General features: G+C 36.1%; 1 protein-coding gene across 1 annotated transcript in view; it reads right to left on the bottom strand.

The window, feature by feature from the left end:
* Window positions 1-3562: 3562 nt before the first annotated feature.
* Window positions 3563-20147, bottom strand: part of UGDH (UDP-glucose 6-dehydrogenase) — a 36451-nt gene continuing 19866 nt past the window's right edge. The window contains exons 7-12 of the mRNA XM_053704045.1: window positions 19808-19902; window positions 18391-18521; window positions 14844-14977; window positions 14274-14365; window positions 11968-12078; window positions 3563-4981 (exon numbers count right to left, since the gene is read on the bottom strand). Of these exons, the coding sequence (XP_053560020.1) occupies window positions 4865-4981; window positions 11968-12078; window positions 14274-14365; window positions 14844-14977; window positions 18391-18521; window positions 19808-19902 (680 nt within the window). The 3' untranslated portion in view covers window positions 3563-4864. The remainder of the gene's footprint in view (window positions 4982-11967; window positions 12079-14273; window positions 14366-14843; window positions 14978-18390; window positions 18522-19807; window positions 19903-20147) is intronic.

Below are 20147 nucleotides of genomic sequence, written 5' to 3'. Positions count from 1 at the left end.
AGGGGAATACGATACCAAATGATGCCTTCTATAAGCTTTTTCAGTGGTTCTTAGCTCCTCACACATGCATCTGCATGCCATGCTTTCCAAAAACAACTGCGCATTAGAGGCGCGAAAATGAGGCTCTGTCTATGACTAGGAAAGGCCCCCAGTGAAAAAGGTGTCCAATACAGTGCCTGCCGTTTTTATTAAAACAATCCCCAAGATTTAACAACTATTAAAAGTAATAATCTGCCAAATATACTTAGTAAAGTAATCGTTTTAGCCCAGAAAAATGTCTACCAGTTTTTTAAGCCCTAATGAAGCCCTTTATTCTTTTACTTAAACTAAGAAAATGGCTTACCGGTTCCCATAGGGAAAATGACAGCTTCCAGCATTACCGAGTCTTGTTAGAAATGTGTCATACCTCAAGCAGCAAAGTCTGCCCACTGTTTCCCCCAACTGAAGTTACTTCATCTCAACAGTCCTGTGTGGAAACAGCTATCGATTTTAGTAACGGTTGCTAAAATCATTTTCCTCTTACAAACAGAAATCTTCATCTCTTTTCTGTTTCAGAGTAAATAGTACATACCAGCACTATTTTAAAATAACAAACTCTTGATTGAAGAACAAAAACTACATTTAAACACCAAAAAACTCTAAGCCATCTCCGTGGAGATGTTGCCTGTGCAACGGCAAAGAGAATGACTGGGGTAGGCGGAGCCTAGGAGGGACTATATGGCCAGCTTTGCTGGGCTCTTTGCCATTTCCTGTTGGGGAGGAGAATATCCCACAAGTAAGGATGACGCCGTGGACCGGACACACCTATGTTGGAGAAATGCACATTTCAGTTTTGATCTTTCTTTCTCTTTAAGAGTGAATTTGAACTATAGCTGTATGGTTTATATTATACATTAATGGGTGGGGGGGATTAAATAATTTGACTAAAATCTTGATTTCCAGTGCACTACAAATCATTGCAAAGTAAATCTGATAATACTTTGTTTAGTTAAATAAGGGCAATGAGAACATTTTAGCAAGGCTGAGAGCGAAACAATTGGATCTTCTTTCAAGAAGTTACACAGAAAGAATGTAGAATGGTAGAATATTCCTGGCTTAGTTGAACAAAGATGTACTAATTTTGAATAACAATTTTAATATATGCAAAAGGCGACAATCTAGTTGTTCAATTAAGACGTTCTTAAGAAAATGCTAAAATTTCCAGCTGTGCTTATTTCCACTCCTCCATTGCTTCCCTTGAACCCCCTTAAATCCAGCTGTCTGTAGATCACCTTCTTAAGAGCTAATTACAACAGTGCAACTCTTGACAGGGCCCTCTACTCATTTGATCCCTTTAATTGTTTTGTTGTACTACCCTCGGTTTACAGCGCTGCGGAATCTGTTGGCGCTCTACAAATAACTAATAATAATAATATGCAATTACAATTTAACCCCAAAGTTGTTTAGAATTTCAAAAAGTAAATCAGTGAAAAATATCTTAATTTATAAATGTAATGGTGTCTGGGATACACTCAGATATTTGCTGTAAGGTTGCAATATTTATTTACAACCCAATATCCAGTCCTTTTTTTATCTTTATCCATGTCAAAAAAAGGCATTCATGTCTAAGGTCTTCCAACGTAATAAAGCAGAATTACAAGTGATGCTGTCCAAACAAAATTTGGAAACCAGTTTTTATTCATAAATACTTTGAAAGACACAAAGTTTGAATACAAGAGAGTACCAATGTTAGGGCCAGATTCTCTAAAGTTCACCAGTAATAATGATGGAAATTCCAGCAAGTAGCAAATGTGATGAGTGCACTGATATTTTTTTTTCAAGCGAAGACAAATAAAAATGATAGTGATTTGAATGTGGTTGCTTTCACTTAAGTTTCACATTTGTCGAGAAAACAGACCTGAGTTGTGATAAGACCTGTGAGAGCACTTCAGGCATGCCCAAGGAATGCCCCTGTTTAGCCTAATCACAAAGGCTTATTTTACAACAGAAAACGTAGTAGAATTTGAACATTGTATTTAGAAACTATGTTGTACATTAAAGTTTTTTTTTTTTACGGTGTACTTAATACACTTTTTTCTGTGAACCTTTAATATGAATGTTAATGCACGGATTATGATTTTTACTTTGTACTTTCAATATGATTATTTACCCCTTAAGGACCAGGAATTTCAGCGAAGAACTTGCCCAAAAGACCAGAAAATCTTTAGCATTTTTGCTATCACTTCATTTAAACAGAGAGCTTTGTTTGTTTTTTTATTTACCTGTCAAAACCAAATTTCTTTTTTTTAGTAAAAAGAAAAAACAAGATATTGATCTAGGCACATTGTTATATTTCATGACAACGTTTCGCTGCCAAATGCGATCATATTAAAAAAAAAACCCACAAACTTTGGGGTTCTTACTGGAATTATTTGAATACTGTGTATGCAGTCATAACACAAATGATTGTAAGTTTCTCTGGGATCCCCTTTGTTCAGAAATAGCAGACATATATGGCTTTGCCATTGCTCTTTGGTAATTATAAGGCCACTAGTTGCAGCTGCATACCACACTTCTGAAATCCCCCGATGGTGAAGAGGTTAAACAGGTAACTTGCAAGGATAAGTTTATATGTAGTAAAGAGATTACCCTCTCAGTTGATCCTTTCACCCCCTGATCCCCCCCCAAACAACTCTCTCCCCTCCCTCACCACCCAATGGTCACCACCATCTTAGGTACTGGCAGACCTGCCAATATGAAATTTTAGGGCAAACCCCCCCCCACCCACACTGTATTGTAGAATCCCCCCCTTTTCCTCCCACCTCTCTGATCCCTTCAAGCAACACTTTAACCCTCCTACCCTCTCCAGTGTATGCCATCTTAGGCACTGGCAGCTGAGAAAACGGCTACAATTATGATATATAGATATTCTAAGATCAAGGGGTTTGAATTCTTATCCCACCACCCCCAATCTTAAACTCTGTGAAGCAGCCTGACACTTCCAGGAGAAAATAAAAATATGTAGATTCAGCACGCCACTGTCATCATAGTCTGCAGCACTTGATAGTGGGGTTAATTTAACTACAGTTTTTATTTTTTTTTAGAAATGAGGGTGTCAATTAAGATGAAAGAAAACTTAGATTAAAGCAAAAACTTTAATTTACATGGATGTATTGGTGGGAGCCACACTCAGGAGTGCTACTATTTGGGGGTCAGAAGTTAATGATAAGGTTCTGGAAGAGTAGGATGATTAAGAGGTGAGGTTCTATTATATACAGTTTCTATGAGGTATATATTAAAGCAGGGGTGGCAGTAGCTTTGCAGTGCATTGTAACCCTCTCAGGATAGTTTAGCAGTTAATGATTTGGTGGGAGGTTTGATCTGTCTGCGTTTCTCAGTTGGCTAAAAACAAGCAAGTTAATTTGCACTGTGAATAAACAACAATACTTACAGATTAAGAGCAAGTAGTAGCCCTCCTAAATAAGTGATTGAACTTTTCAAAATAATTAAAAAAAATCAAAAAAAAAAAATCACAAAAACTTCACAGAAATTAAGATAAGAAACTAGATTAAGACAAAAAAAATGCTGTTCCAAAAAAAATCAATATATTTATTATACATAATATATAGTGAAATACAGCATCTGATCACGTTGCCAGGTTACATTAAAAAAAGGCATTAAATGCTTAACTCGGTCAATTAGCTCACTGGTCAAACAATTTGTTGTGGCTTTAAACAAAATTACCTGCACTATTATTATACATAGCATTGAATACCCTTATTAGAAAAAGGCATTTTACTGTTGTAGCAGCCTTTAAATACAATGTATAAATTCTATTTTTGTTTTAAGATTTCAAAACACAAGAACTGTCTGCTCATAGAGCAGATACCACATGCTGGTTATTATCCAATGAGGATCTTCATATCAAAGCCACATTGCATGACATTTTTTTTCTTACTAGTACACAAAGCATTACCTAAGAAGGGACACTCAAAATGTTGGCATAACGTTTTTATCGGAATCTCATTCTAACTGGTAACTTCTATTTATATGAGTGAACAAAAAACGGGCATGTAGTAAAAATGCAACACTGCGAATTACAGATGAACCGGTAAAAGACTGGGTACATTATTCCTTTCTATACCGATGTAAATATAAAATACAGAGGAATGATAAATCATGTAATTTTGTTAAGATTTGTTTAGTTTTTTTTTTGTGATGTTTTCCCCCATTCCTGTATTGACTAGATATAAGATTATAAAAATATACGTTTAATATTGTAATATATATATATATAAAAAGGTTCAAAATATCAAATTCAAAATATTCCTATAAATAACCTAGTAGAAAAGTTGTCATTTATAAAGTCAAAGATAGGATTAATCTAGTTTAATTTCTTCTAAATTACACAAGAGTTATAGATAAAGTAATTTTGCCCCCCCCCCCCCTTTCCCGATTGGTATAATGATTTACCATATATAAAACTTGTTGGCCTTTTTTTCTTCACTTTGTTCTTATATTTGCAAGGAAATAAAGAAAAAAAAATTGTATTAAGTTAGCAGAAAGTTTTTTGGTCTTCATTTTATAACAACGTAATCCATAATGTGTGTAGAGTGTTAAGTGAATTATTTACAAATAAATTATGTAGCAGGGATGGCATTGGTGAACGTTTAAACAATAATCTTTGAAAATCGAGTTGTATTAGCAAGAATTCAATTCTCTATTTTTGTTTTTTTAAAGAGCTGTTCTACTTTGAACCGTTTTTCATTTGCTAGTTGTGTACGTTCTGTAGATATGCCGTTGACTAGATGTGTACGTTCTGTAGATATACCACAAAATATTTGATCATAGCTAATCGGTACAGAATTTAAAAAAAAAAAATCTCTTATACTCTGGGCTTCTTATGAGGATGATCTTGCAGAGTTATTTTTGGAATATCGGCTGTAGGTGTAAATGGGATTGGAATTCTCTTGGATGCTACCTTTTTCCCAATGGTCTCGACCTGCAAAATAAAGTAATGTATTTAGTTACTAACATAATATAATCAGATGTTCCTCATAAATGCAACAAAGATTGTTTATCATAATGTGTTCCTCCAGGGCATTGTCTGGCTCTTCATTCCCTAACCAATCAGATTTCTCCCGATTTGCAATAAAAAAAAAAAGTGTTTCTCTTGTCCTCTATGTGAATCCAATGTATACACTTTTGGATCTGTGTGTATATGGGGGTTGAAGAATTGTTCATCTGAAGTTTGTTTATATATTTATGTTTTATTTATTCACATAATTTGAAATGGTGGGATACCCTACTAAGTTTTAAAAAGGTATATGAAGCCCAAAAAAATATATTTTGTGATTCAAACAGAGCACAACATTTTAAACAAGTTTCTAGTTTACTTCTATTATCAAATGTGCTTTGTTTCCATGATATTCTGTGTTGAAGAGATACCTAGGTAGGCATCTTGAGTACTACATGGCAGTAAATAGTGCTGCTATCTAGTGCTCTTGCAAATGGATAACATTCTTGCAAAACTGCTGCCATATAGTGTTCCAGAAATGGGCTGGCTCGTAAGCTTACATCCCTGCCTTTCAAAAAAAAAAAAAGATACCAAGAGAAGAAAAATTGATCATAGAAGTCAAATAGAAAGTTGTTTAAAAATCACATGCTCTATCGGAGTCATGAAAGAAAATAAAAAATGTGGGTTTCATATCCCTTTAATTAAATCGCCTTTTTTTTTATGCCAGAACTACAGATCTGTATGGATAGAGATGATAGAGATATAGACAAACACACTAATTATATTATTCTCTTATATTTTCTTTGTTGAATCCAAAAGAGGGCATTGCAAATGTATTGCAGAGGTTTACTTGTGTTTTGTTCACATTCTGTGGTACCACAGATCCCCCACCGTACCAATCCTCAGCATTAAATGATGACATAACCCACATTTCTAGGGCATAAAAGGCCTAGGATTCCTGCTACAGGCACCTACTGTCGATCAGCTTTAATGAAGGGGAATACATAAAAACAGCAAAATATTGAGTTTTCACTTTTCATTCAATTTCACATAAAAAAATTGAATTCTTAGAACACCTAACATGACTTGATACACATTGGGGATTTCAGGATCAATTACTGTTTGTATTCTATTTATATAAGGCCACGTAAAAAAACATTTGTTTTCTTTTAGTGCATTAGGAAATGGTTAATATGCAAAACAGAATAATCATAAAATTGATACAGTCCAAGATCACCACTGGTCAGTGAACTCCCTCATAAGAGTAATGTAACATGAACACGCTACAGTGTATGTCTTGCCAAATTCTTTTGCAACAGCATTTAACCAATTCCTTTTGGCTTAGTCAAGTCTAACAGAACATCTGCACAGCTACACCCAATATATAGAAGGAATGAGTCATCATAATGGTAACATTACTGCAACATTCACTTAAAGGGCCATAATACCCAAATGTTTAAACACTTGAAAGTGATGCAGCATAGCTGTAAAAAGCTGACTAGAAAATATCTCCTGAACATCTCTATGTAAAAAAGAAAGATATTTTACCTCAAAAGTTCCTCAGTAGCCACCTCCCATTGTAAAGGATTTCTAAGCAGCATTTTAGTGTGTCTGTCCTAGGACAGCTTAGGGGATGAGCCTCGTGAACTCTCATATTTCAACAATCAGGTAAAGGAAGCTTACTATGAAATCTCATGAGAGTTAAGTCAAATCTCATGAGAACACAGTAAGAGTTCATGACCTCAGCACTGCTGATGCTGATTGGCTGCTGTTCATTTCTTCATTTTTTACCTGCAGCTGGGAGCAGGTGAAGTATAACTTTTTACACAGAACTTACTCTGCTGAGCTGAGGAGATTATGTAAAAAAGGAAGATATTTTACCTCACAGAGATGCTCAGGTGATATTTTCCTGTCAGCTTTTTACAGTTATACTGCATCAGTTTCAAGTGATTTAGCATATGAGTATTATGTCCCTTTAAGTGGATACCAATTGATTTTTTTAAATGTTTAATGTATTTTCTAATGGGGTGGGGAAAAGATACAAATTTACGTGTTTTTTTTTATACTGAATACAGCATCTAGTGAGATAAAAATACCAGTTTCCTATGTAGATTTTAGGATCATTATATTTATTTTGTTACAGAAGGTGGTACATTTTCCTTGACTGATTTTTTTATTTTTATTTCTCTGAACTTAGTGTCATATTAGATTAAATATTTACTTTTTTTTACCATATATTATGGCATCTAGGGAATCATGATCTCTCATTCACAATAGGAGTCTCATGGATGTACAGTATGGGTTTAATTGCGGAGAAGTCAGTTTCAATGCCCCCCTGAACTTGTTGGTGAATAAAGGGTTAATAATTTGCAGTCTGTACACCAACCACGTGACATCTAGAAGGTCAAGTAATTTATCATTTAAAACAGGGGATTTTTCTCTTAAGAATATTGTCTCTTTGGTGTATGGATTTTTGGCAGATAGACACAAAAGTTTAGAGCCTCCCTACATTTATAACTTAAATCCTGGTGTTTAACGCATTAGACAGCCATTTTCATTAAAGCTCATTTGACAAGTAGAGGATCAACGTGATCATCTATTGAAGAGAAAGAGATTCTCTTTCCAATTGTAAGAAAAAAGGTCCCTGTCAAGTTGCCTGGGATAGTATTAAAGGGACAGTCTACACCAGAATTGTTATTGTTTAAAAAGATAGATAATCCCTTAAAGGGACACTAAAGTCATAATGAGACATTCATGATTTAGACAGAACATACAATTTTAAACAACTTTCCAATTTACTTCTATTATTTAATTTGCTTCCTGCTGGTGTTATCCTTTGCTGAAAGGTTTATCTAGGAAAGCTCAGAAGCAGTAAAGAACCTAGGTTCTAACTGTTGATTGGTGGCTGCATACACACACAATGCCTTGCAAAAGTATTCAACCCCTTTGGCATTTTTCGTGTTATGTTGCCTCACAACCTGGAATTAACATGGATTGTATGAGGATTTGCATCATTTAATTTACAGAACATGCCCACAACTTTGAAGATTTTTTTTTTTTATTGTGAAGCAAACAACAAATAGGACAACATAACAGAAAACGTCAATGTGCATAACTATTCACCCCCCTAAAGTCAATACTTTGTAGAGCCACCTTTTGCGGCAATCACACCTCCAAGTCACTTTGGATAAGTTTCTAAGAGCTTGCCACATCTTACCACTGGGATTTTTGCGCATTCCTCCCTGCAAAACTGCTCCAGCTCCTTCAAGTTGGATGGTTTGCGCTTGTGAACAGCAATCTTTAAGTCTGACCACAGATTTTCTATTAGATTGAGGTCAGGGCTTTGACTAGGCCATTCCAACACATTTACATGTTTCCCCTTAAACCACTCAAGTGTTGCTTTAGCAGTGTGTTTGGGGACATTGTCCTGCTGGAAGGTGAACCTCTGTCTTAGCCTCAAATCACGCACAGAGTGGTACAGGTTTTGTTCAAGAATATCCCTGTATTTAGCACCATCCATCTTTCCCTCAACTCTGACCAGTTTCCCAGTCCCGGCTGCTGAAAAACATCCCCATAGCATGATGCTGCCACCACCATGATTCACTGTGGAGATGGTGTTCTTTGGGCGATTCAAGGTGTTGGGTTTGCGCCAGACATAGCGTTTTCTTTGATGGCCGAAAAGTTAAATTTTAGTCTCATCAGACCAGAGCACCTTCCTCCATACATTTTGGGAGTCTCCCATATGCCTTTTCACAAACTCAAAATGTGCCTTTTTGTTTTTTGCTGAAAGTAATGGTTTTCTTCTGGCCACTCTGCCATAAAGCCCAACTCTATGGAGCATACGGCTTATTGTCGTCCTATGTACAGATACTCCAGTCTCTGCTGTGGAACTCTGCAGCTCCTCCAGGGTTACCCTATGTCTCTGTGCTGCCTCTCTGATTAATGCCCTCCTTGCCCGGTCCATGAGTTTTGGTGAGCGGCCAACTCTTGGCAGGTTTGCTGTTGTGCCATGTTCTTTCCATTTGGTTATGATAAATTTGATGGTGCTCCTGGGGATCAACAAAGATTTGGATTTTTTTTTTTTTTTTTTTTTTATAACCTAACCCTGACTTGTTCTTCTCAACAACATTGTCCCTTACTTGTTTGGAGAGTTCCTTGGTCTTCATGGCAGTGTTTGGTTAGTGGTGCCTCTTGCTTAGGTGTTGCAGCCTCTGGGGCCTTTCAAAAAAGGTGTGTATATGAAATGACAGATCATGTGACACTTAGATTGCATACAGGTGGACATCATTTCACTAATTATGTGACTTATGAAGGTAATTGATTGCACCAGAGCTTTTTATGGGCTTCATAACAAAGGGGTGAATAGATACGCACATACCAATTTTCTGATGTGTATTTCTAAAAAATAGTTTTATGTATATATTTTTCTCATTTCACTTCACCAACGTAGACTATTGTGTTCTGATCCATCACATAAAATTCAGATTAATAAAACATTGAACTTAAGGCTGTAATGTAACAAAATAGGTAAAAAGTCAAGGGGGGTGAATACTTTTGCAAGGCATTGTACATACATACATACATACATACACCGATTGTCATTGGCTCACGCATGTGTTCAGTTAGAAACCAGTAGTGCATTGCTGCTCCTTCAACAAATGATACCAAGAGAATGAAGCAAATTTGATAATACAGGGAGTGCAGAATTATTAGGCAAGTTGTATTTTTGAGGATTAATTTTATTATTGAACAACAACCATGTTCTCAATGAACCCAAAAAACTCATTAATATCATAGCTGAATAGTTTTGGAAGTAGTTTTTAGTTTGTTTTTAGTTATAGCTATTTTAGGGGGATATCTGTGTGTGCAGGTGACTATTACTGTGCATAATTATTAGGCAACTTAACAAAAAACAAATATATACCCATTTCAATTATTTATTTTTACCAGTGAAACCAATATAACATCTCAACATTCACAAATATACATTTCTGACATTCAAAAACAAAACTAAAACAAATTAGTGACCAATATAGCCACCTTTCTTTGCAAGGACACTCAAAAGCCTGCCATCCATGGATTCTGTCAGTGTTTTGATCTGTTCACCATCAACATTGCGTGCAGCAGCAACCACAGCCTCCCAGACACTGTTCAGAGAGGTGTACTGTTTTCCCTCCTTGTAAATCTCACATTTGATGATGGACCACAGGTTCTCAATGGGGTTCAGATCAGGTGAACAAGGAGGCCATGTCATTAGATTTTCTTCTTTTATACCCTTTCTTGCCAGCCACGCTGTGGAGTACTTGGACGTGTGTGATGGAGCATTGTCCTGCATGAAAATCATGTTTTTCTTGAAGGATGCAGACTTCTTCCTGTACCACTGCTTGAAGAAGGTGTCTTCCAGAAACTGGCAGTAGGACTGGGAGTTGAGCTTGACTCCATCCTCAACCCGAAAAGGCCCCACAAGCTCATCTTTGATGATACCAGCCCAAACCAGTACTCCACCTCCACCTTGCTGGTGTCTGAGTCGGACTGGAGCTCTCTGCCCTTTACCAATCCAGCCACGGGCCCATCCATCTGGCCCATCAAGACTCACTCTCATTTCATCAGTCCATAAAACCTTAGAAAAATCAGTCTTGAGATATTTCTTGGCCCAGTCTTAACGTTTCAGCTTGTGTGTCTTGTAGCCTTTCTTACCTTGGCCATGTCTCTGAGTATTGCACACCTTGTGCTTTTGGGCACTCCAGTGATGTTGCAGCTCTGAAATATGGCCAAACTGGTGGCAAGTGGCATCTTGGCAGCTGCACGCTTGACTTTTCTCAGTTCATGGGCAGTTATTTTGCGCCTTGGTTTTTCCACACGCTTCTTGCGACCCTGTTGACTATTTTGAATGAAACGCTTGATTGTTCGATGATCACGCTTCAGAAGCTTTGCAATTTTAAGAGTGCTGCATCCCTCTGCAAGATATCTCACTATTTTTGACTTTTCTGAGCCTGTCAAGTCCTTCTTTTGACCCATTTTGCCAAAGGAAAGGAAGTTGCCTAATAATTATGCACACCTGATATAGGGTGTTGATGTCATTAGACCACACCCCTTCTCATTACAGAGATGCACATCACCTAATATGCTTAATTGGTATTAGGCTTTCGAGCCTATACAGCTTGGAGTAAGACAACATGCATAAAGAGGATGATGTGGTCAAAATACTCATTTGCCTAATAATTCTGCACTCCCTGTAGAAGTAAACTGGAAAAAGTGGTTTAAAAAAAAATAAAATAAAATTGTATGTTCTACCTTAATCATGAAATAATTTTTTTGGGGGTTTCATGTCCCTTTAATTACCCATTCCCTAGTTTTGCATAACCAACAGAGTTATATAAATACACTTTTTACCTCTGTAATTACCCTGTATCTAAGCCTCTGCAAACTTACCCCTTATTTCAGTTCTTTTGACAGACATCCATTTGAGCCAATCAGAGCTGGCTCACTGGAACTCCACGTGCATGAGCACAGTGTTATCTATATGATACACATGAACTAACACCCTCTAGTGGTGAAAAACTGTCAAAATGCCCTGAGAGAATAGGCGGCCTTCGAGGGCTTAGACATTAGCATATGAACCTCAACTAAGAATACGAAGAGAACAAAGCAAAATTGGCGATAAAAGTAAATTGTTTAAAATTACATTCTCTATCTGAATCATGAAAGTTTATTATGGACTAGACTGTCCCTTTAAGGGCGGTTTTACTTACTATTCCCAAGATCAAACTCTAGACATGTACCTAAGCATCTACAGGTTCTTGTACCACCCAACAATAAAGAAGAAAATCCTCTGATTAGCTATGTGTGTAGCAAAATGTATGCAAGGGACACTGTAAACTCAGGGTTCCAATCCTCCAGTAAGGAATGACAAAACCTCAATTCAGCACTAGTCTTAAATATATCTATTGCATGTTTATATGGTTTATTACCTGGAAGCCAATGTTTTGAAGCTCCCCATGAAGATCATCAAGGACCCGTCTTCCATCAAAAATGAATGCTGGCTTCAGCATCTTACTGTGGATACGATGAAAGTCCAGCTCCTAAAGAAAAGTGGGTAATGATTTCCATAGTAACAAAAAAGTTTTTATTCACAATGGAGGTAAAATATGCAAACTTTGCCCTTGTCTCATATAAATCAATATGTATCTGTGTCTGCTTTAAAATGGCACACATGCTTTCTAAAAGAACATTTTGAATGTATCATTTTTGTAAGATAGATGTTCCTGCATTGTGAAAAAATGCTTGGTGAGGTGGGTCACTAACTGTCCACCAATAAAACAGTGAGTTATGCTTATTAGCCAGTGAGCAGTCAGCCAGTTGCACTTCCTGTTGGCTTCAAAATCAAGACATTATCCTAATCTACTCCTCTCGTTACCTCCTCACACTCCCGCTTACAGGACTTCTCCAGACTGGCTCCCATCTTGTGGAACTCTCTACCTCGCTCCACAAGACTCTCCCCTAGCTTTGAAAGCTTCAAACGCTCCCTAAAGACTCTACTGTTCAGGGATGCATACAACATACACTAACCTTTCTTTATACCAGTTCCTCTCCTCCATTGCTATCCCCTTGAATCTCCTTAGCATGTAAGCCTAAGAGTCCAGCTGTTTGTAGATTACCTTCTTTAGAGCCGACTACAACAGTGCGACTCTTGGCAGGGCCCTCTACCCATCTGATCCCTATAAATGTTTCCTTATATTCCGCCTATGTTTATAGCGCTGCAGAATCTGTTGGCGCTCTACAAATAACTAATAAAAAGGGACAGTATACTGTAAAATTGTTTTTCCTTCATGCGTTTCCAATTACTTTTTTTTTTTTTTTACAACTGCAGAGTATAACATGTATGAGATTTGCTTTTTTAAGGTTTGTGTATATGAATTTGCTTATTTTGTGTTTTGAAGCAATAATCTAATAAAATGGGTTGAGCTTGTAGGTATAATCAGATCTCATTACTGTATCAACACACATCTGTCCGTAAACCAATCAATACTTGGAGGGAACAGTGGAAAATTAACATTTTATTACCTTATCTGTTCTATACCACACTGGGAGTGTCATTTCTTCTGCTGACTTTACACAGCTTATCTATAGCTTGGACCTAAGGCCAAAAACCTTTCAGGATAGGTGGGGATACCACAGGCTAAATCAACTATGTTGAAGGCCAATATCAGGGTAAAGGAAATACTTGTAATCAATTTAATACACTCCAGCAAGTAAAGTGGATCATTGGAAACGAAAAAAAAAAAAAAAAAAAAAAAAAAAAGGGAGAAAAGAAATTGTTGAAAATGTCCCTTTTTCCCCCATGCTAAAATATTTTTAACATGTTTTAATAGTGCTCATTCATATGCAGAAAATACGTATTAAGATTATTTTTTTTGTCCTTCTAAGCTAAATATACAGTTTCCAACAACCAGGAGCAAAATCATGAAGCGCTAAGAACAAAATTAATTTAATTCAGTGGCACCTGCAGAAAGTTATACAAGGTAGCCCTCAGTTTACGCCGGGGTTAGGTTACAGAAGGAATGGTTGTAAATCGAAACCGTTGTAAATTGAAACCCAGTTTATAATGTAAGTCAATGGGAAGTGAGGGAGTTAGGTTCCAGGCCCCTCTCAAAATTGTCATAAGTAACACCTAATACATTATTTTTAAAGCTTTGAAATGAAGACTTTAAATGCTAAATAGCATTATAAACCTAATAAAATAATCACACAACACAGACTTCACTTGCATTTTTCTGCAAACAGTTCTTTCTATGCATTCCAATCTGGACTGATTTATAGACAGGAAGATCGTGTTCCTTTGCAAGCTGCTCAATAGATCAGGTCTGGTTAAACTGAGTAATTTCAGCTTGCTTGGCTGAAACAGAAGCGGACAGCTCCACCTACTGGCTATTTTAATAAATGCACTGCTTCTCAACGCTTTTCAATAGCAGTCACATGACTGTAAAAAAAGGTTGTTATTCTGAAACGGTGTAAATTGAACCGTTGTAAACCGAGGGCCACCTGTATTACATTGACATGGTGAAAATTTGGCAGTGCAATTATGAAACATGGGATCTGGCAAAAAGCAAGGAGAAGAGCAGAGAAGAGCATGTAACAAGTCAGTGTGAAAGCACAAAACAAACAGATATTGCTGTAAAAGTTTTAGCAAGATTCAGCTTGTTTTTGTACCAAGTATAAAAACACCCAAACCATACTGTATGGCTAATGTGCAGCCAAGTTTATAAGGAACTATTACCTTAAACATGTCCCACTCTGTACAAATAACTATTGCATGGGCACCATCACATGCTTCATAAAGGTCTGTAGTAATATGAACCAGCTCTGAAACTAAAAAGACAAAGCAGAATTAGTCATATTTAGGTCATCTTGAACCCACCAGAGAAGTGTGTATATATCTATATCTTCTTTTACCCAATTTCCACTGTTCTCATGATAAACTTTGTTGAAGAGGATACAAAGGTAGGTAACGTGCAGCAGCAAACATGCTGCCATGTTGTGCTCTTTCGTTGTTAAAACATTCTAGAAAAACTACAGCAATATAGTGCTTCAGACGTGCAATCATCCTAATCCTACCTACTTTTTAACAAAAACTACCAAGAGGACAAAATTAAGATTTAAATTTTTTTTTATATTTATTTCACATTTTTCATTCTATTTGAATTATGATAGAATTTTTTTGGGGGGGGTTACAAATTACCCATCATTACAAAAGGATTCATTATTATTTTTCATTTTTTTTTCAATCGAACAAAAATTATAGTTTGTGTATTGCAAGCTTATATCAGGTATGTTAGAAGGCTCCTACCTCGGTTATCAGCAGCAACTCCAGGCTGAGATAGGTCCATAATGATTTGCGCTCTTGGAACCTTTGGATCAAAAATATACAGTCTGGCACCTTCATCCATGAGGTATTTGCTTATGTAAATACTGGATGACTCCCTAAGGAAGACATATACATATTAATAAGAATGTGCCAACACAATCCTGAAATATCTGTCAACACAAGATAGGGGTTACTAGAGACAAAGTTATATCACAAAATCATTTAGAAAGAGACAGATGCTTCAGAATAACTAATTTCACAGTGTTTTACTTAATATTTTCTAATATAAGAGCCAGGAGCAGAAGGTGGAACGTGCTTGACAGAGAAATTCCAGAATCTAGACTATAAATTGCACTGCTGCTGTGAATAGGTTTTGACATGATTATTTTACAGGAAAAAAAAAATCCTTAGGTTTCATGAACCCCTGAAAAATGGCATTGAAAACACCCTAAAAGGAAACCGATTTTACATTACACTGTCCCTGGACAGCTATGTTATAAATATTACAATACATTCAAATAAATGGAGGAGGCAAAATCATTGAGCCTTTAGGCACTGCTCTTGTCCTTCCTCTTGGCTTCAGTTCATCTATCAGAAATATAATAAAAATGTATTTATATTTTCTAACAATTCAATTACATCACACTCTTAGAAGAACCATATCACTACTGGAGGAGAAACATCTCCCCCTCCCTTGCCAGGTTAAAGAGGAACCAATTTGTAGAATTAGAAGATAATGTCTTGACCCCAAAATGACTCAAGTGAGTAGGAACGGTCAGTATAAAATCTTCTGGAATCAGGTAAATGCAAAACAGACTAGCAATAGGGTGGAGATTTTGTTAGTGACTTCAAAAGATCCATTTAATGAGTATGACACTATCAAGTTTGTGTACAATAGCCTTTTGTTTCTTCCTAGGAGTTAGACAAAATAAATGAGCTATAATATAGTTAAAGAGTGAGAGGGAAAAAAAATAAAAAAATAGAAGAGCATGTTTATGTGTGTGTTTAAAGAAGCCATATTATACTCACGATTGAACAGAAAGGACAATGGGAAAGAGGAATAAAATGTTGCACTGAAAAAAGCTAATTGGAACAAGGCTTAGTTTGTCTTGTATAATAAGTTATTAATAAAGTTACAGGTAGTGAATTTATGCGAGTACAAAAGACTGAATCCAGTATACTTGAACCTCCATTTAAAGTGGTGGACTCTCTTACATATCTAGGTATACATCTGCATAAAAATCCGCATAATTGGTATAATCTAAATTTCCAAACACTCTTTCAAAAGGAAATATGGACAGCTTTTCCGCTGTCAATATCAGCAAGAGTTATTCTTATTAAGACAATTATCTTTCCACAATTCCTATACCCACTGCAGAACCTTCTGTTGCTTTTAAAAAAATCTGATATAAATAAAATAAATGCTATGTTTGCTAAATTTATCTGGCATGGTAGGAAAGCACGTATCTCTATTGATAAGTTAACCCAAAAACGTAACACAGCTGGTCTTGCCTTACCCAATATTAGCTTTTATAATCTGGCTGCCCTGGTCAAAATTGCAATTGACTGGTTAGCAGAATCCAATTGGTTTTCCTCAATCGACATTGAAAGCTATATGATCTATCCTCTCTCTTTGAAAGCTATCTTACATAATCTACCGGGTGAAATTCCTGGTAACATAGGTAGTCTAAGTACTATTAATAATGTACCCATAATAGGTAAGGCAGAATTTGCCCCTGGAAGTAGTCAGAAAACATTTAAGATCTGGGAGGAGAAGGGCCTGAAATATGTCCACCAACTTTTACTAGATACGGGTCAGATGGCAACATTTGAATCTCTCATAATACAATTTGATCTTCCCAGAAATAGTCTGTTTGCCTATTTTCAAATACGACATTTCATTAACAGTAAGGACTGTGTACTGGATAGTAGTGGTCCATGGTCGGATATCAGAACATGTATTCAAAAATCTGTTGGGGGAACCTCATCTATATCACTAATATATAATATAATGCTGGCTAAACAGAGTCAAATTTTTCTAGATAAAATATGCAATACATGGATACCCTACTTTCCGGATATGAACCATGAAAAAGTAAAGACAAGTTTCACCACATTAAGTAAATGTAGGGTCTCAATAAACTGGAAAGAGTCACACATGAAATTGTTGAATAATTACCATCTTACCCCTGCTAGATTGAAAAGAATGTTTCTAGCGCAAACATTCGTATGTCCACGCTGCTCATATTCGAAAGCAGACATTCTGCACATGTTCGGCCTCTGTCCAAAGATCTATCAATTCTGAATAAGGTTATTTAATGGCTTAATAAAAATTATAGGGTTGATATCTCCATTGGGCCAGAAGAGATCATATTCCTTAAAACCCAAACAGATAATCAAAGTCTACATGGAAGCAAATCGAATACAGTAATCTTATTGTCCAGACATTTAATATTGAAAGCCTGGAAGGGAAGAACAGCCCCTAGTTTCTCACTCTTTATCAGAGAAATACAGAACCAAATCATTTTTGAATCGTTCCATATACAATTAACAGGGGGGGGGGGATTAAAAAGTTCCTAGTAGGATGGCTCCCTATAATTAAAATTTACTCCCACAAGATACAAAGACGTATATTAAATCCTTTTTTGGGTTCCAATAGTTTTGCAGAATTAGTGTTGTTAGACAAATTCCCAGCATCATGGATCTCACTATACAGAGAAGTACACTAACAGTTATAGAATCTTTGTGTTAATCTATGACCCTGAATAGTGTTGCATAATTAGGGGTTTGGGCCATGGGAGACGGGGGGGGGGAACTAAATGTTAATTTTTTATACCATTTTTTTTTGTAATTTGGGTTGTATTATTTGCAGGGAAAAAGAACAAAAATGTAATCCAAGTTATACTTTTGAACAAGAAGGTAAAAATTATTGTGATGAGCTGAATTTATGATGTTAAATATTTCCAGCCAAAAACGTATGTTAATTTTCCTGTATTTTATGATTGGATTGTATTTAATAAATATATACCTTAAAAAATAAAATAAAGTTACAGGTATTTTGAAAATTTGCCTAAAGGGCCATAGTAGTTTAGTTATAATTCATTAGGTCATGTAATTTTAAAGCTATAGATTTTTACACTTCTGTGTGTATAACCCCTTTGTGGGGGGGGTTAAACACACAGTAGAAGTGCACTGCAGGTCCATAGTGGAAACCACCACTGATCCAGTCAGCAGCTCTAGTTGCACATCTGAGTTTTGAGACTGAGGCAAATCCAGTTAGGAGCTCTGCTTCCTCTTATTGAAAGATGCTTGATCAACAGAATAATCTCTCAAGTATATCGGATACGTATATTCAGATCTTCTGAGATCCAGCAGCCATTTTGTCTGAATATATCTATCTTTTTTATTTATTTCTAACTTTTATACGCTGCATAGAGTACCATGTTCCAGGCAACTCACTCACTGCCAACGGCTTTAATATCATGCCAGTTTGCCTTTAATAAAATTGTTCCTCTCATTAGTCTCTTACCTGGTATCTCCAGTGTCTTTCTTGAATGCAAAGCCAAGAACAGCAATTTTTTTGTCTGTGACGGTGTTGAAAAGGCAGTCAATAATCCGTGAGGTAAACCTTCTTCTCTGATAGTCATTCATATCAATGACCTGAGATGTAAAAGCGGTTTAGTGATAGTTTAACATGCTAAAAAACATATTGCACAAACCATCACACACATCCCATAGTCTCAAAAAGAGAGTCTTAAATGAGACATTGTAGGTAGAATGTGTCTTAACTATTTCAATGGCTTTTATATATTTTATCATTTATGAAAGACCAATAATTAATAAAACCAGCAGAAATTCATGTTGTCTTTTTCAGTATTCATCCTCTGTGGCTGATGAGGAATAGTCCTGCATTTCTACTGGTGGAGAAGGAAAAGCCTCCGTGAAAAGTAGGTTTCAAACCTAATACACCTTAAACAACAAAGGCCAAGTTACTCTCCCTTTTAGCTTTCTTATTTCCCAAAGCTTCACTTCTGTCACCCTCTCATTTCCACCTCAGCATGCCAGATAGAATCATGTATTCAAAGCAAAGATTAGCCTGAAAAAATTGTGAAGTGGTTTAAAATTGCATGAGCTATTTGAATCATGAAATAAACATTTTAAAAGGGACAGCCAAGTCCAAAATAAAAAAAAACACGATTCAGATGGGGCCTGTAATTTTAAACAACTTTCCAATTTATTTTTTTAGCACCAATTTTGCTTTGTTCTCTTGGTATTCTTAGTTGCAAGTTAAACCTAGAAGGTTCATATGCTAATGTCTTAGACCTTAAAGGCCGCCTCTAATCTAAATGCATTTTGACAGTTTTTCACCACTAGAGGGCGTTAGTTAATGTATTTCATAAAGACAACATTGAGCTCATGCACTTGAATTTACAGGAGTGAGCACTGATTGGCTAAAATGCAAGTCTGTCAAAAGAACTGAAATAAGGGGGCAGTCTGCAGAGGCTTAGATACAAGGTAATTATAGAGGTAAAACATGTATTATTATAACTGTGTTGGTTATGCGAAACTGGGGAATGGGTAATTAAGGGGTCATGTTTTAAAACAACAAAAATTCTAGTGTTGACTGTCCCTTTAAAAGTTTGACATTTGCTAAATTCCACATTTTATCTGCTACAAAGTGTCCTCAGCAGAAGCTATAAGAGAAGATTAACCTAGATTTTCAATATAGCAAACACTCTATGTTAAAGAAACTCAGGGGAACTGGAAAGCCCACAATATTCAGTGTAAAAATTACTGGAAAAAAAATGCTAAATAATGTATGTTTTTTGGGTTTTGTTACTATGCATAATTAAACATTTTATATATTAATCTCAAAGAGCGTGTTAACTTTTTGTAACCCTATACATTTACTCTCTTGGCAGTTATTAGCACATAACAGTACATACCTGCTGCCAGTACCTCGCTACCTCATGCAGGTTCAGAACCTCACACAAGTACACTAGGTTCAGGACGTCCTTCTGAAAGCAGCTACCTCCAAAACCTACAATGTAAAAAAGAGACACATTAGTAATAGAAACCAAACTACTTACTGCCTTTGCCAGCTGAAATAACTGCATTTAATTTTCCTTTTTTGTATTTACGAATTACGTCTAAAAAGGTTTACAAGCCATTTTACAAAACCTTGCAAAAAAAAAAAAAAAAAAAAAAAAAAAAAAAAAATAAATGCATAAAACAAGCAAGTTTAGGATTAAAAAACTTAATTTCAATCATTATTAAAATTTCTAC

The sequence above is a fragment of the Bombina bombina genome, chromosome 2, assembly GCF_027579735.1.
Source record: "Bombina bombina isolate aBomBom1 chromosome 2, aBomBom1.pri, whole genome shotgun sequence".
Lineage (NCBI taxonomy): Eukaryota > Metazoa > Chordata > Amphibia > Anura > Bombinatoridae > Bombina > Bombina bombina.
Note: the sequence above shows the minus strand (reverse complement) of the source record. Positions and strands in the feature narration are given on the sequence as shown.